Consider the following 17835-nt stretch of genomic DNA (forward strand, 5'->3'; position numbering starts at 1 on the left):
ATCTCAACCCTCCTTAAAAGAGTAGGGGATAAGAAAATATAAAGCAGATTTCACTTTTAATGCAGAGCTACGTGGCCAGTTTTTTCTGTTTCAAAGAAGTGTAGCTGCGGTCAGAGAGATCTGTAATCAGATCCAACAAAAGTTCTTACCTCAAACAGTTGATAAACTGGTTCTAAAAATAATCACGGATGATAATTTGTTCGCTCTGTGAATATTAATGTCCTGTTATGCAATTTGTCAGTAAAAAAAAAAATGTACTTGGGGAGAAAAGGAAGCCATAGGAACTTCAACAACAACAACAAATCAACTGATTTAATAAATGTTGGCTTCTCCTTATCGGAGGGAAATTCCATTCTTCTATTTAATCCTCTGTCCCTCCCAATACACTGTAATCCTGACCCCAGGGGCCCCTCCAACAACAAACATGTAGGATGACCTGGTGGAAGGATCTGGAAACTAACTGCCTTGAGAAGCACGCTGAACTGGTGTTGGCTGATTATTTCTTGCCTCCTTCTGTTTCCAGGGCTCTGCACCCCTTCGTGCCCTGCTCACACAAGGAGTGGCCCCGATACACTTCCCTTGGGAAATATTCCCTCTTTCCCTTGCCCCCAGCATATTCTCAAAGGCGTGTATTTTTCAAGCACAGAATTCCTTATCTGCTGCTGATGAAGGATAATGAGCTTCTGAGAAGACCATCTGAAAACCATCTTGTCACTCCAAGAAATAACATAGTCCCTGGGCTTGGGAGCCTGCTCTGGGTGGGAGCTCTGAAAGGATTTGGGCCGGCTAAAAATGAGCTCACCAGGCACAGGGTGGGGCCAGCTTTTACTTCTGGACTCCACCCCCCATCCCATCCCTGTCTCTGCCTAACACAGGGGGGACGTCAGGAAATACTTGAGAATAAACACATGACAAAGCAAAGATACAAACATAAAATTACTTCTGAGCAAATAGTGCTTCTGGTTCTCTGTCAGTGACAGGCTACTCAGGACGAGTTTGGGAAATCAGGAATTTCCCTAGCACCACACCGTAGATACCCCTGTTTAGATTTGCCTTTCCCCCCAGAAGCCCTAAGGGGCTTCTCTTCTACCCTGAGGCAATGAGATACAGCTGTGAAACCAACTTGAGAGGTCAAAGCTGGCTGGGAGGATTCCTTTAAATAACTGGGGCTTACCCCTGTGATAAGGGAGAAGCGAGGAGCACCCATCTCAGTCCCTTGCGGCGCTACAGGTTACAGTTGCGGCAGAGACGGACTAAAAGGCTGCAGAACTTTCCGGCACTACTGGACTCACACTAATACCTGTAGGAATGATGCTGCGAGGTGCAGTATGTAGTTGGCCAACCCAACAGAACCTGAGGAATGCTATTTCACGTGGAATGCAGCCCTGGCATGGAGGGAGGAGTTAAGTACCTTGTGCCAGAGGAGCCCTGGAGGTCAGCCCAGAAGTGAGCGTACCTGTCTGTGGGACCAGCAGGAGCTCTGTCTCTTGCTCTGGATGAGAGGACCACTCATTTCTTTGTTTTTGCTATCAATTTTAACCCCTGCTAGCTGCTTTTCTTCCAAAGTTGGATTTTTCCTATCTTGGAAACGTGACTTTCCAAGTTTTCATTTAAAAAAAAAAAAAAGATTTTATTTGTTTATTTGAGACAGAGAAAGAGAACACAAGCGGGGAGGGAGGGGGAGACGCAATCCCAGGACCCCGAGATCATGGCCTGAGCCAAAGGCAAGAGCTTAACCGACTGAGCCACCCAGGTGCCCCCAAATTTTTTCTTTACATGACTTTCATCACCCCCATCTTTAGAGGACATTGCCATTTTATAGTTGAGGAATCAAGAGGATTCAAAACAAAGTGATGGAAGTGATTTTTTTTTTTTTAGATTTTATTTATTTATTTGACAGATAGAGGTCACAAGTAGGCAGAGAGGCAGGCAGAGGGAGAGGAGGAAGCAGGCTCCCTGCTGAGCAGAGAGCCTGATGCGGGGCTCAATCCCAGGACCCTGAGATCATGACCCGAGCTGAAGGCAGAGGCTTTAACCCACTGAGCCACCCAGGCGCCCCTGGAAGTGATTTTCTATTGACTGAGCCAGTCAGGCGCTCCCCAAGTCCAACATTTTAAAGGAATAAAAGAAATCCAATGCTCAACAACATAAAATTATTATTGTCTGGCACCTAATAAAAAAACTATCAGCATCCAAAAAGGAGGGAAATTAGGACTCATAAGTAGGAGAAAAATTAAAAGACCCCCAAATAACAAGAATAATGGAAGCAGAGACAAGGATATGATAACAGCTGCTATAAACATGCTATGTTTGGTCAAGAATCTAGAGGAAAATGGAACATGATGAAGAGAAATATGAAAGATATTAAAGGGACACAAATCAAATTTACAGAGATGAATAAGATAAAACCTGGCATAAAAAAAATACACTAGATGGAATTAGCAGCAGATTAGACACTGCAAAAGATTAGTGAATTTAGAGACATAGATTAGAAGCTATCAAAAATGACACACAGAGGCGCCTGGGTGGCTCAGTGGGTTAAGCCTCTGCCTTCGGCTAGGGTCATGATCCCAAGGTCCTGGGATCCAGCCCCACATCGGGCTCTCTGCTCAGCAGGGAGCCTGCTTCCTCCTCTCTCTCTGCCTGCCTCTCTGCCTACTTGTGATCTTTGTCTGTCAAATAAATAAATCTTAAAATAAAATAAAATAAAATGCCGCCTGCTATCTTGTTTGAGGAAAGCAGCTGCATTCTAAAAAAAAAAAAAAAAGACACACAGGTAGAAAAAAACCCCCAGAACATCAGTGATGTGTGGGGCAACTTCTAGTGACCTTAATATACATACAGTGAAATCCCAGAAAGAGAGGAAAAAGGGAAAGGGCTGGAAAAAATATCTGAAGAAATACTGGGGCTGGAATGATTTGTTGTTTGTATGGAAGAAATGAAAAAGAGAACTTCAACCTTATGAGATACATGAAAATTAGCCTAATGTCAAAGACATAAAGGTAAAACCTTAAATATAAAATTGTAGAAGAAGACATGAGCAAACATCTTTGTGATCTTGGGATAGGCAAGAACTTCTTTACTAAAGCACAAGAAGCATAAAATAAAGAAAAAACTGATAAATTGGACTTCATCAAAATTAAAAATGTTTGCTCTTCAGAAGACATTGTTAAGAAAATGAAAAGATAAACAAGAGGTAGAAAATATCTGCAAAGTATTTCTTTGTATAAACGACTATACCCAGGGGTGCCTGAGTGGCTCAGTGGGTTAAAGCCTCTGCCTTCGGCTCGGGTCATGATCCCAAGGTCCTGGGATCCAGCCCTAGATCGGGCTCTCTGCTCAGCAGGGAGCCTGCTTCCTCCCCACCCTGCCTGCCTCTCTGCTTACTTGTGATCTCTGTCAAATAGATAATAAAATAAAATCTTAAAAAAAAAAACCACCCCACATTAAAAATTAATAATAATAATAATAATAATAATAATAAAGGACTATACCCAGAATAAAGCACTTTCAATAATAAGACTCAACAATAAGATAAACAACTCACTTTCTCTTTTTAAAAAAGATTTTATTTATTTATTTGAGAGAGACAGAGAGAGCACATAAGTTGTGGGGAGGGACAGAGGGAGAGGGAGAAGCAGGCTCCCTGCTGGCCAGGGAGACTGATGCAGGGCTCAATCCCAGGACCCTGGGATCATGACCGGAGCCGAAGGCAGATATTTAACTGACTGAACCCGCCAGGTGCCTCCCAACACCTCAATTTTAAAAAGAAATGTGCAAGAGATATGAATAGACACTTTACCCAAAATATATACGTACAGCAAATATGGTAACTGAAAAGATGCTCAATATAACTGGTCACTCAGGAAATGTAAATTAAAATCACAATGAGATACTGCTACACTCACTTGAATAGCTACTAGAGGGACAGCACCAAGTCTAGGTGAGGATATAGCACAACTAGACCTCTCATACAGCACTGGTGGGGATGCAAAGTGGTAAGGAATACTATACAGCAATAAAAAGTAATGGGTCATATCATATGAATAAGGGCAAAAAACCCCCCGACATGATCATCATAATAGATACAGAAAAAGAAGACGACAAAAGCTAACACCCTTTCACAGTAAAAACACTCAACAAACTAGAAATAAGGAAACTTCTCCAACCTGATAAAGGATATCTATGAAAAACCCACAGAGCTGACGACATACTCAATGGTGAAAGATGGAAACTTCTCTCCAGAAGATCAAGAAAAAGACAAGAATGTCTGCTCTTGACATTTTTATTTAACACTGTAGAGGAGGTTCTAGCCAGGGTAATTAGGCAATTGGAAAAATAAATAAAAGGCAGCCAGATTGGAAAGGAAGAAGTACAAACTATGCTGCACGTGACATGATCTCATATATAGAAAATCCCCAGGACCCCACAAAAAACCCCTAATAAATGACTTCAGTAAGGTTGCAGGATAGAAGATTAATATACAAATATCAATTGTACTTCTATACAGTAGCAACAAACAACCCAGAATCCAAATTAAGAAAATAATTTCATTTACAACAGCATTAGAAAGAATAAAATAGGAATAAATTGTTTAATGAAAGACGTTCATGCTGTGTACACTGAAAACTAGAAAACAGATCTAAATAAATGGAAGGACATCCTTTGTTCTCATCTGAATTCCTGAAGACATAATATTGTTATAATGACAATGCTCCTCAAATTGACCTATAGATTTAATACAATACCTATCATGATCCTAGCTGGCTTTTCTTTTCTTTTTGCAGTAGTTGACAAACTGTTCTTAAGATTTGTATGACAGGGGCACCTGGGTGGCTCAGTGAGTTAAGCCGCTGCCTTCAGTTCAGGTCATGATCTCAGGGTCCTGGGATCGAGTCCTGAGTCGGGCTCTCTGCTCAGCAGGGAGCCTGCTTCCCTCTCTCTCTCTCTCTGCCTGCCTCTCTGCCTACTTGTGATCTGTCTCTGTCAAATAAATAAATAAAATCTTAAAAAAAAAAAAAAGATTTGTATGAGAATATAAGCAACCCAGCCGAAATCATCTTGAAATAGAACGACAGAGTTGGAGGGTTTACGGTCTAATTTCAAAAGCTACGATAATCAAGATAGTATGGTTCTGGCATAAGGACAGTCATAGAGGTCAAATAAATCCATATATTAATGGTCAGTTGATTATTCGACCAGGATACTAAGACAGCTCAACGAGGAAAGCATAATTCTTTTCAACAAATAGTGCTGGGACAAATGCATTAGGCACATGCAAAAGGATGAGGTTGGATCTGTACCTCACACCAAATACAAAAATTCACTCAAAATGGATCAGAAATTGGGGCAATCAGGTGCCACAGTCAGCTGAGTGTCCGACACTAGATTTTGGCTCAGGTTGTGAGATCAAGCCCTGTGTCAGGCTCTGTGCTCAGCACGGAGTCTGTTTGAGACTCTCTCTCTCCCTCTGCCCCTCCCCACCGCACTCTCTCTCAAATAAATAAATAAATAAATCTTAAAAGCTGGATCAGAAACCTAAATGTTAAGAGATAAAACTACAAAAAACATGCATACAAATCTTTGTGACCTTGTATTAGGCAATGGTTTCTTAGATTTGATGTCAAAAGCACAAGCAAAAGAGAAAGATAAACTGGATGTCAGCAAGACTAAAAACTTCTGTACATTGGAGGACATTATCAAGAAGGTGAGAAGACAACCCACAGAATGGGAGAAAATAGTTGTATATTATGTATCTGATAAGGTATTAAAATCCAGAATATTTAAAGAACTTTTATAACTCACGAATGAAAAAAATATATAACCCAAGTTAAAAATGGGCAAAGGATCTGAACAGACATTTCCCTAAAGATGATATATAAACAAAGGGCCAGTTAGCAGTAGAACAGATGTTTGACATCACTAGCCATAAGGGAAACACAAGTCAAAAAGCACAATGCAATATTGCTTCATGCCCAATAGGATGGCAATAAAAAATAAAGATGGGCAATTAACAAATGCTGTCAAGGATGTGGAGAAATTGGAATCCTCATACACTGCTGGTAGGAATGCCAAATGATGCAGTCTATTTGGAAATAGTCTGCCACTTCCTCAAAAAGTTCAACCTAGGTTTGGCATATGCCCAGCAATTCTATTCCTAGGGTCAATACTCAAGAGAATTCAAAATCTACATCCCCACAAACACTTGTCCATGAACCCTTATAATGGTATTATTCATAACAGCCAAAAAGTAGAAACAACACAAATGTCCATCAACTGATGAATAAATAAAAGGTGGTATATTGATCCAATGGACTACTCTGCCATAAAAAAGAACAGAGCATTGATTCATGATACAAGGATGAAACTTGAAAACATTAAGTGAAAGAAGCCAGACACAGAAGGCCACATGTTGTAGGACTCCATTTATTTGAGATGTCTAGAATAAGCTTTCAAAAACAACTTGCTTAACTAATTTAATTGACACGGGTAACTAGTTTCAGATTATCTTTGTTGAGGACTGCTAGAGTGGGGCAAGACAAAACACAGAGAAAAACCGAAATCACAGATGTTCTGAGATCCCAGTTACTCATAAAATACTGAATAGTATTTTACTCCTGGGGTGGAAATGTGGGTAAGCCAGTTTCATGACATGGTTCCTTTATAGATCCAGACACTTGGCCCAACTTATATTACTAGAAGCTCTTAATTTTGGTCATGGAAATAAGCAATGGACCAGGAGCCAAGGAAGCTTGACTACTTCACTTACCAGCTGTGTGACCTTGGGAAAGTCACTTAATTGCTATCGTTTCCATTCTACCTACTGATTACATGGTCTCTAACTTCTAAAATTCTATGAGCTGTAGGCCTATGTCCTCAGCAGCAGGCTTGTAAACACCACATGAACCTAGCAATCTAATAACACATCCTGTATTATTCTAACTTCCGAAAGGCAGCTAGAATCATCTGTTTATTTTGGGCGCTCACTGTTCCCTGGGAAAGATACTTTTGGCAAAAGCAACCATTCAGATGACAGTCTCAGTGTTTTGGAGAAAAGCAACTAATTTATTGACAACAAAGCCTGTTTTTTTTCCTTGAAATTTCATAGCTGCGGGCCCAGAAATAAAAAGTCCCCAGAAGACTCTAAAAATATGTTCTCAATTCCCTTTTATCTCCCACCCAGAGCTGAGAGAACAGCATCTACCGTGTCATATTAAACACATCTGCATCCAACACCGATAAAAGTACATGACCAAGGGAACAGATAAGAATTGTTTTCAATTTGTTCAGATGGGATTGGTTAAGTTTAACCTAATTAGACCAAATAATCAAAGCAGGTGTTTGTAAGTTGCCAATGTTTTCATTCTCTGTAACTGGCTATATTTCCCAGGAACTTAGGTAAAGGAAGTTAGTATGTCATAAAAATCAGTGACCTTATATTTATTCATGTCACACATATATTATTCATGTTCAAGGCAGTACAAACACAAAGCATTGTTGGATACTTGTCCCAGGTTTTACCATTTAACCATCATCAACATTGGAGCTGGCCTTTGGGAGCGTTCCCATTACCTAACTTCCATTATATAAATACGAGTGTAATAAATGAGAGCCTGTCTTCTAATCTGAGACTGATCTACAGAGCACATTGACTTGGCATTCCAACTGTTTAGGGATTCTGACTTCACGCTCTCAAGTTGGTCACTCACATTTAAGGCACTGAGAAGAAATATAATAACAATAATAACAGCTACATTCCAGTAAAACAAAATGTTTATTGCATTTGGCAGAATGATGAGATCTGAACTATAAATCCCAGCTAATAAAGAAACCACAAAACGCAGCCGCCAGCAGCTTAGTACCGGGAAGTATTTCATGCCATGGCCGTGGGTCCACCTGCAAAGAGAGAAAGGGCAGACGGCTGCCTGGGAGCAGTCAGGCTCTCTCTTTCTAGTAACTGCTTCTGTCCCAGGTCCATGCTCATGCTGTTCCACACTCTGCTGGCCCAGGAGACAGAAATGCAGGCAAGAAAGTACCCAATGAAAGGATGTGATCTGGAAGGCTCCTCTGAAGGGGATCCTTCTCTGAGGGCTGGGGGTTCTATAGGAGAGGAAGAGCAATGGGAAGTTGGAACAACCAAGAGGGTTCTAGGGCACCGTCCCCGAGGCAGTGGTTTTCCTGATTCTGGCCTTGATTGTGCTGTGGGGCCATGGGGTAAGTGCCCAGAGAGCTCAGCCTCTGCTCTCCTACTATGCATGTGACACTTGGCCAGTTGTCTCCTCACCTTGGGTTTCCTCCCATCTGACATGCGGGACCACAAGAACCTCCCTTACTGATGCATGCAAAATGCTTGGCACGATGCTTGGCACGGACTTATTTTAACAGTGCTCAGTTAACTGTTGGTCATAATTATTATGATCTCCATAAGGAAGAGGGTATTGAAAATGTTTCCTGAGAAGGAGAGTATGCGGGCATCCTATATACATTTCAGGGGCAGGGAAAAAGCCTTTTGAGATCACTTATACTCTGCGAAGTGATGAAACATGTCCAAGCTAAGAGCGACAAAGGGTAGGCGGGCCTCCAATGAGAGGGAAAGCTCTGTGTCTCCAGGTCCCTGCCCAGGCCTGCAAGGCAGCCCCGGAGTGCTTGTGCTGTTAGGTCTCCTCTTCCTCATCCCCCAACTCCACTCAGAGACTATAATTTTCTTTCCAGCAGGAAACTGATGTATACGAACGATGACAGCTGGATTCAGAAGAGGAAAAAGAATAGAGGGGACAGAGAGTCCTGCGGGTTTAAATCACTTTGGAACTCAAAACAAAACCCCCAGATCTGGAATTTGTAAAACCTAGTTAATGGCTGAGGAAACCTCAAAGGATGAGGAAGCACTAAGATAAAAGTCTGAATCACACAAAACACATCATTATCTTGAGCTTTTCTAATCGTCTTCCCTGCCTTTCCCCTCCACTGTTTTTCTCCTTATTTATGCCCCCAGCCCCTCAACATGGTTCTGAGACAGTTGAGATGGGGAAATAGCCTTCCAAGGTCACAAACAGAACAGTGTTTGAGAGGAGATGGACCAATCCTCCTTCAACCAAAAATGTTTCCCTGAAATGGATACTATTTCATTTCTTTTAGAATAATGAATCGCCTTCGAGATTCATAGTTAGATCCATTTACTGTTGAAATATACATATGTACTCCCATATGAATAAAACAGAATTATGGTGTTTAAGATCTGTAAAATGGAAGTAAGAGGAGGACACCCCCATGATGGCACCATTCAAAGACAGCTATTTTTAGCATTCTGCTGCCTTTATCTTCAGTCTGGTTCTCCACTCCCCACTCCCACCTGCCAGACCCCCAGGGCTGACAATCACAAAGTCTGGACAAATCCCCCTGACATTCCATGAATGGATTTTCTGTTACATTCTTTTTTGGAGACCATGGGAACTTAGTTCATAAGGTTCTAAGAATTCTACGAGGATGAGGGCATAGAAGGAAATGTCACCTTTTCTTAAAAACCAAATGGTGTGACTCTCTGTCATATATCCTTTAATAACCTGCTTTGTCTATGAGGTCAAGTACACGCTCCTTGGATTGGCCTAGGAGGTCCTTCATGATTGAGTTCCTGCTTCTGTGACTGTCACACCTGCCTGGTCTTGAATCCGACACTGGTCACTGCCCTTGCTCTCTGAAGGCTGTGCTGACTTGTGCTTCTGTGCCTCTGGCCATGCTCCTCCCTCTCTCTATGATGCCCACCTTCACCTTGCCCATGTGGCGAATCTCTACTCACCCTCAAAACTCTGCTCAACCACCTTCTCCTCTATGAAGCCTTTCTGTCTTCCCAAGTAGAAATGACCTTCAATGTATCCCATAAACATTTCCTTTACGGCACCTGTAATCCCTTACTCCCCTACTTATAAGCCCAAAACCCATGTATGTGTGTCTCCAGCTATAGGTGCTCAATGTATCTGATGTTAGCATGTCATTTCTGATGAATGAAAAAATACACAAACAACAAAAATGATCCTTTTTTGGAATCAGAGAGACAGGAGAATCCTTAATCAAATGGATTTCCTGACATTCCATGACAGCTATGCCATCTTTCAGTATTTTCCTAGGAAAGCAGACATTTCTTCTTTCCTGAAGATGTTCAAAGTAAGAGGAGAATTGTGAATGTGAGGGGCTGCAGGGCACTGGATGAGATGCCTGGTTTCTAGCTAATGATAATGAGAATCATAATATTAATAGTACCTAATATTTACTGAGCACTTACTCTGTGCGATGCAAAGCACATCCCTTACATAGGAATTTACACAAATTCGTCAACAACCACTCTAAGATACAGATCCTGTCATCACCCCCGACTACAATTGAGAAAAACTGTCTCCGAAAGGTTCAATGAATTGCCTGAGGTCACAGAGCTAAACTGCAGATCTGGGATTCAAACCGAGGGTTATGGCTTCGGAGCCTGAATGATATACTCCCTACTCTGAGCTTTGTGAGCTAATAATGGAGGTAGACATTTACAGATATGATATGAACATGACAACACATGACATAAACATAACATTTGAGTTCAGAAAATGAATTTACATCTGATTGATGCATGAATTTAATTAAGACTTTGAATCTTGATGACAACTGTTACTATTCTAAAAACTGAGGAACCAACTCTGCATTTCCATCAGTTAATAACCAACCCATTTAACAAGGGCCTCCTGTGTGCTTAGCTGAGGGATGAAGAATCTAAGGCATGATCCATCCTTTCAAGTTACCTGCAAGGTAATACTATAATGTCATGATATTATTTCGAAATCACATTGAAGTCTACACATCTAAGTAAGTGATTGCCTTGTTTGGTAACATATTTAGCTATCGCTCAAGCTGGCTTTGGAAACAATTTATGAAACACATAAGAATAGATTTCATTACTTTAAGTTCACAGTTTATTTTTTTCCTAAACAGTGCTGTCCATCTGAATCGCCATTGTATTTGACATTTGGTTAGTTCTAAAGATGTAGTTCCATCCTCAAAGGAGGAAAATTTGTTACCATTGTTTGTGTGGATGTATTATATGATTGTATAACATTCATACAGACAGACACACATATACACACACATCTGTGGCTTATATGGGCAAATCCTGAAGGACTGGATAACATCCTTACTTGTCTGATAGGAAGAGAATATGAGCCACATATAAAATTTTTATTTTCCAGCAGCCACATTTTTTAGAAATACAAAGAAATAGGTGAAATTCGTTTTAATAATATATTTAATCTAATATATCAAAAATAATATCATTCCAACATGTAATCAACATAAAAAGTGAGTGAGAAATTGTTTTCATACTAACTCTTTGAAATTGGGTGTGTATTTTATCCTTCCAAAACATTCCCATTTGGATCGGCCACATCCCAAGAGCCTAGGAGCCACATGTGGCTAGTGACTGCCACACTGGGCAGGGCGGGATAAAGTATTTCAAGCGATGGCTGTCATACTAGAATAAAGGCAAGAGCACCCACTCTGTCGCATCCTCCTCGGCAGAGTAAAGACTCTGTAAGAGGAATGATGCATCGATGCAAGTATGACACAGCTGAGCAAAATAAATGACAGCTGCGCCCACTTTTAACTGGGGTACAAAGTCTTCTGTAATGCAAGACTTTGGAGGAAAGGATGGTTCAAAAAGGCCAACGTCTTCATGGAGGAGCCCAAGCATCAGTAAAGGGCAGGTGGCTGGAGAACAGAGAATCCACCAAACATGACTTTTGCCCACAACACTCAAGGGTTAACCTCTCTGGACTACGAATAAAGGTACTAGTACGTTAAGGAAAACTTGGTTCAAATAAATTGATGATTACGGTCAACCACACAACTCCGAGAGGATCCCAAAGCCTGGACTCATGAGTCGTGAGCAACTCTTTCAAGGCCAAAGTCCTTTAGCTACTAAGCAGAGAAGGACTGTCAAGCTATAGAGAATTTGGAATTGAAATACAAAAATAGAGGAAACCTGAACCAACTTCCTTGGTAACACCTGACTTATTTATTTATTTTTTTAAAAAATATTTTATTTATTTATTTGACAGCACAAGTCGGCAGAGAGGCAGGCAGAGAGAGACGAGGAAACAGGCTCCCTGCTGAGCAGAGAGCCCGACACAGGGCTGGATCCCACAACCCTGGGATCATGACCTGAGCCGAAGGCAGAGGCTCTAACCCACTGAGCCACCCAGGCGCCCCAGGAACACCTGATTTATAATCTCCACACCCCAGTTAGTTCAAGTGTAAAATACAGTGGCGCAACCCTGAGGTCCCTTACAGTGGGGGTGATCTATAATTGGGGGAGCAGACCTGGACAGGGTAAAGGGGGACACTATTAGTAATTAGGCTGGGATGAGGCATAAACTAGGACTATTTGACAGCTACAAAACTATATGAGCTTATTCTACCAAATGGATACAATGGCCACCCTCTGCAGGGCTGGGGAGCTGATGAAAGTCCAGGCGTGTTCTTCTTACCTCTGCGTGGCCACAGGGACTCTGTGGGCTAATAGTCATCGATCCGGGTGAGGTGGTTTCACACCTCCCCCTCAAAGCACTTTAAATTGGTTTGAATTTGGGAACAGGGTTCCATATGGACAGAGCTGGACTCTGACAGCCTGAATATATTTACTGAAGACAACAAATCATTGACAGACCAAACGTAACAGGGGAAAGGCCTGGCCTGCTTGTACTCAGAATGTGACTTTGTAATTGTAGCCTCCTTTCGACAGGCCTAATCAATTAGAAGAGCCTGATTTTAACCAGTTGCAGCCTCATTACCCTGCATTCCAGTTTGTGTTGCTGGAAATCAGTTTCAGTCTGTGGCCTGGAGCTCATGTATAGCACTTCCTGCAGCCTCTTATATAAACACATAAAATTTTTTTTTTTTAATTTGAAGTTGCCCTTCTCCATTTAAAGAAAATCACTCTGTGAAATCAGTTGCATTTCTATACACCAACAGCAAGAAGGAAGAAAGAGAAATTAAGAAGTTGATCCCATTTATAGTTGCACCCAAAACCATAAGATACCTAGGAATAAACCTAACCAAAGAGGCAAAGAATCTGTACTCAGAAAACTATAAAGTACTCATGAAAGAAATGAGGAAGACACAAAGAAATGGAAAAACATTCCATGCTCATGGATTGGAATAACAAATATTGTGAAAATGTCTATGCTACCTAAAGCAATCTACACAGTCAGTACAATCCCTATCAAAATACCATCAACTTTTTTCAAAGAAATGAAAGGAATAATCCTAAAATTTATATGGAACCAGAAAACACCCTGAATAGCCAGAGGAATGTTGAAAAAGAAAACCAAAGTTGGCAGCATCACAATTCCAGGCTTCAAGCTCTATCACAAAGCTGTCATCATGAAGACCGTATGGTACTGGCCCAAAAACAGACACATAGGTCAATGGAACAGAACAGAGAGCCCAGAAATGGACCCTCAGCTCTATGGTCAACTAATATTTGATAAAGCAGGAAAGAATGTCCAATGGAAAAAAGACAGTCTTCTTCAACAAATGGTGTTGGGAAAACTGGATAGCCACATGCAGAAGAATGAAACTGGACCATTTCCTTATACCATACACAAAAATAGACTCAAAATGGATGAAAGACCTAAATATGAGACAGGAATCCATCAAAATACTTGAGGAGAACACAGGCAGCAACTTCTTCAACCTCAGCTGCAGCAACATCTTCCTAGAAACGTCACCAAAGGCAAGGGAAGTAAGGGCAAAAATGAACTATTGGGACTTCATCAAAATCAAAAGCTTTTGCACAGCAAGAGAAACAGTCAACAAAACCAAAGACAACTGACAGAATGGGAGAAGATATTTGCAAATGACATACCAGATAGAGGGTTAGTATCTAAAATCTATAAAGAACTTATCAAACTCAACAGCCAGAGAACAAATAATCCAATCAAGAAATGGGCAGAAGACATAACAGACATTTCTGCAAAGAAGACATCCAGATGGCCAACAGACACATGAAAAAGTGCTCCACATCACTTGGCATCAGGGAAATACAAATCAAAACCACAGTGAGATACCACCGCATACCATTCAGAACGGCTAAAATTAACAAGTCAGGAAATGACAGATGTTGGCGAGGATGGGGAAAAAGCGGAACCCTCCTATACTGTTGGTGGGAATGTGAGCTGGTGCAACCACTCTGGAAAACAGTATGGAGGTTCCTCAAAAAGTTGAAAATAGAGCTACTGTATGACCCAGCAATCGCACTACTGGGTATTTACCCTAAAGATACAAATACAGTGATCTGAAGGGGCCACGTGCACCCGATTGTTTATAGCAGCAATGTCCACAATAGCCAAACTATGGAAAGAACCTAAATGTCCATCAATAGATGAATGGATAAAGATGTGGTATATGTGTGTGTGTGTGTGTGTGTGTGTGTGTGTGTGTGTACACACACATACATACACAATGGAATACTATGCAGCCATCAAAAACTGAAATCTTGCCATTTGCAACGACGTGGATGGAACTAGAGGGTATTTTGCTGAGAAAATAAGTCAATCAGAGAAGGACAATTATCATATGATCTCTCTGATATGAGGAATTTGAGAGGCAGGGTGGGGGTTTGTGGGGGGAAAAGAGGGAAAAAATGAAACAAGATGGGATCAGGAGAGAGACAAACCATAAGAGACTCTTAATCTCAGGAAACAAACTGAGGGTTGCTGGGGGGGGTGATGGGGGGGGAGGGATAGGGTGGCTGGGTGATAGACACTGGGGAGGGTATGTGCTATGGTGAGTGCTATGAATTGTGTAAGACTGATGAATCACAGACCTGTACCCCTGAAACAAATAATACATTATATGTTAATAATAAAAACACTCTGTGAATCATAATTCAAATAGAACAATTATATATGGATCTGGCGGCCCATACCAGAAACGTGTATGACCAAGGAACGAATCTCAAGTCAGAGTTTAAGGCAGTGAGGGTGGATTTGGGACTGAGTCTCCAGTATCCTGACTCCAGGATCAAATGAGCCCAGTTCAGTTAGCTCCGCGGAATGGAGCAGAATGGACTCTCTGCTTTCTTTGAATTTTAAAGAAAATGAATGGAAGAGGAAAAAGCCAAGGTCTCTGAAATACAGAGGGTATATGAGTACTCAGAGTCCAAACTCCCTCCTGAACAACAAAACAGAAAATAAATGGCAAACTTCCAACTAAACAAGGATAAGTTTCCTTGAAAAGTGTGTACGAAGGAACTGTTGACACCATGCTGAATTCTGATGTGTGGTTAGTTTTACAAAAGTAGAAGCTGGGGGGAGTGTGCAGCAGACCCACTCAAAGCCCCACCTGTAGTTCAGAGATCCATAATCATTCCAAAATATGATATAACTATGAATCATACCTGGCTGGGTGCCTTTCGTGGGCTTGTCAAGGCAGCGAGGCAACAGGAAGAGAATGTCAATATATACAGCTCTGGTCACCAAACACGGATTTTGCCTAGAAAGGTAAAGAACAGGAGATAAGCTGGTATTTTTCTCTCCCTGAGGTCTGGGTCACAGATGAGAAAAAGGTGTATCATGAGGCTTAGGGAGTTATGGCCAATGCTAAAAAAGACAGATAATCGCCAATAGTAGAAACACGTCAGTAAATCAAATGAGGAAATGAAATCCTAGAGCACAAGGTGGAGGTTGGGGATACACATGCACAAAAACAGATAAAACTCTATGCTCTGGTTCCAAATAAAACAAGCTGAAAACAAAGAAAACCCGGTATCCTATCCCAGTTATTTGAAAATGAGGAGATTGGTGGGGGGAGTTAATATTCTATTATTTTTCCTCTTTAGTGGACAGATCGGCGGTGGGGGGGGTGTGTGTGGAGGTGATCTTGGGTTACGAGTGTCACTGACTGAGCATTCTGGAGAAGGAGAATTGCACTGGCGTAGGACAAACCATACCTACAGACTTAAAAGAACCAGTTGAAAACCAAACACACGGGAGTGCTAACAAGTCCTGCGACAGACATTCCTTTCCCAATAAGCGCAAGTTTTTCTTTTTTCAATAAATGGAGTTCACTTTACTCTTTGAACCACATGCTGGAAAAAGTAAGTGGGCTTGGATTTAGGGGTCTGGATAAAAAAGGAAGAATGAAGACTTTCTTTGGAAAACAGTGCTGAAGGTCCCCCTGGCTCTGAGCCTCGGGTCACACGGACTGACTGTGAAAAGGGCCCCACCCTCCCTGATGTGCACGTAGTAAAAGAGGACACGTAGTAAAAAGAGAAGGGACATTTTGGATTTGAATCTTGGCTTTGCCGCTTATTTCTGTGACCTGAGTCCTATTCCTGATTGGGACAATGGAAACCCTAATCACGGCATGGTGAGTCACGGTGACTTCCGATGTGGCGCAAGTGGAATGCCCTTGCTTATGGGCCACGGCAGACGCCCCATCAGGTGTTCGCTCCCTGCCTTCTCTGCTTCCAGCTTAAGATGAGGGAATGGCACAAATGTTCTGGCTGGTGACATTCCATTTACTTGACCCCTAAACCCATCCTCCTCATTCCCTGCATTTGAACAGTCTTATCACCATTTCCCTTAAGTTTCTTCCTATTCTACCCTGAACTGGCCATATCTAGGCCTGGCATACGCTCTCATATGAAAAGAAAATGAGATACTTTTGACTTAAAAGAAAACACAAAACCGCCGTGTGTCCAGGTCTCTGTCTTGCTGACCCGCCTCATTTCTGTCCTGCTGACTTGCTTCCTCTCTAGTCACTTGCTTGCTTCGACTTCTACCCTACCGTAACTCCTAGTTTATACACATACCTCATGTTTGGCCTAATTTCATACCTGTACCTAGCTATTTTTTTTAAAAATAAGCTTTAAAAAATAGGTAATGTGCACATGGTATAAAAAGTCCGTACAAAAGGGCATGCTGTGAGAATGGAGTTCTCTTTCATCCACTGCCCTCTGCTCACCTTCTGTTCCCGGAGGCCACTACTATTACTACTTCTCAGTATGGCCTTCCAGACTCATTCTGTTCATTTACAAGCATCTATCTATAGCTACCCACTTGCTTATTTTTACACAAAGAGTAGTTTACTGTATACTAAGTTCTAGGCATTACTTTTTCTCACTTACATGTTTTTGACATCATGCCATTAAAAACAGAGATCTGCCTCTCTTTCAAAGGTTGTAGACTGTTCCATGCCACGGAGGTACCAATCCCCTTTTGAAAGAATTCAGATTATTTAAGATACTTAGCTAAAAACAATAAAGAATGTATATATACATCAGTTTTGTGCATATAAATGAGTACTCAGGGGAGAAATTCCTAGAAGCTGAATAGACAGATCAAGGTATTTGCAAATCTAAAATTATGATTGTTTTTAACAAGATGCTCTCCAAAGAGATAATACATGTTCACCAACAGCATGCCAAAGAATTCCAGTCTCCCACAACCTGACCAACACAGTGTACTATTAAACTTTTTTGACTTTTATCAAAATGATAAGTGAAAAACAGTATCTCATCATTTTTATGTTGTGATTATTTTGTTATAAGTGAGGTTGATCATCACTTCATATGCTTTTCAAAAAAGATGCCTCGATTTCCTTTTCTGTGAAATGTATTCAGTTCCCCTGTCCATTAACGTTGTTGGTCTTTTTCTTATTGATTTGTGGGAGCTCTCTGTATATTAAGGAAATCTACTCTTTGTCACATGTGCTATAAATATTTTTGCAGTCTATTTTTTATTATTTATTTATTTTTACAAGATTTTATTTATTTGACAGAGAGAGACATAGTGAGAGAGG

The 17835-nt window shown here is 41.2% G+C and overlaps 1 protein-coding gene across 7 annotated transcripts in view; it reads right to left on the minus strand.

Moving 5' to 3' along the window:
* Window positions 1-17835, minus strand: part of THADA (THADA armadillo repeat containing) — a 328389-nt gene that overhangs the window by 64855 nt on the left and 245699 nt on the right. For all 7 annotated transcript variants that reach the window (XM_047747152.1, XM_047747155.1, XM_047747154.1 and 4 more), the window contains one exon: window positions 15431-15525. In XM_047747152.1, coding sequence (XP_047603108.1) covers window positions 15431-15525 — 95 coding nt within the window. The remainder of the gene's footprint in view (window positions 1-15430; window positions 15526-17835) is intronic.

Source organism: Lutra lutra, chromosome 9 (genome assembly GCF_902655055.1).
Source record: "Lutra lutra chromosome 9, mLutLut1.2, whole genome shotgun sequence".
NCBI classification, from domain to species: domain Eukaryota; kingdom Metazoa; phylum Chordata; class Mammalia; order Carnivora; family Mustelidae; genus Lutra; species Lutra lutra.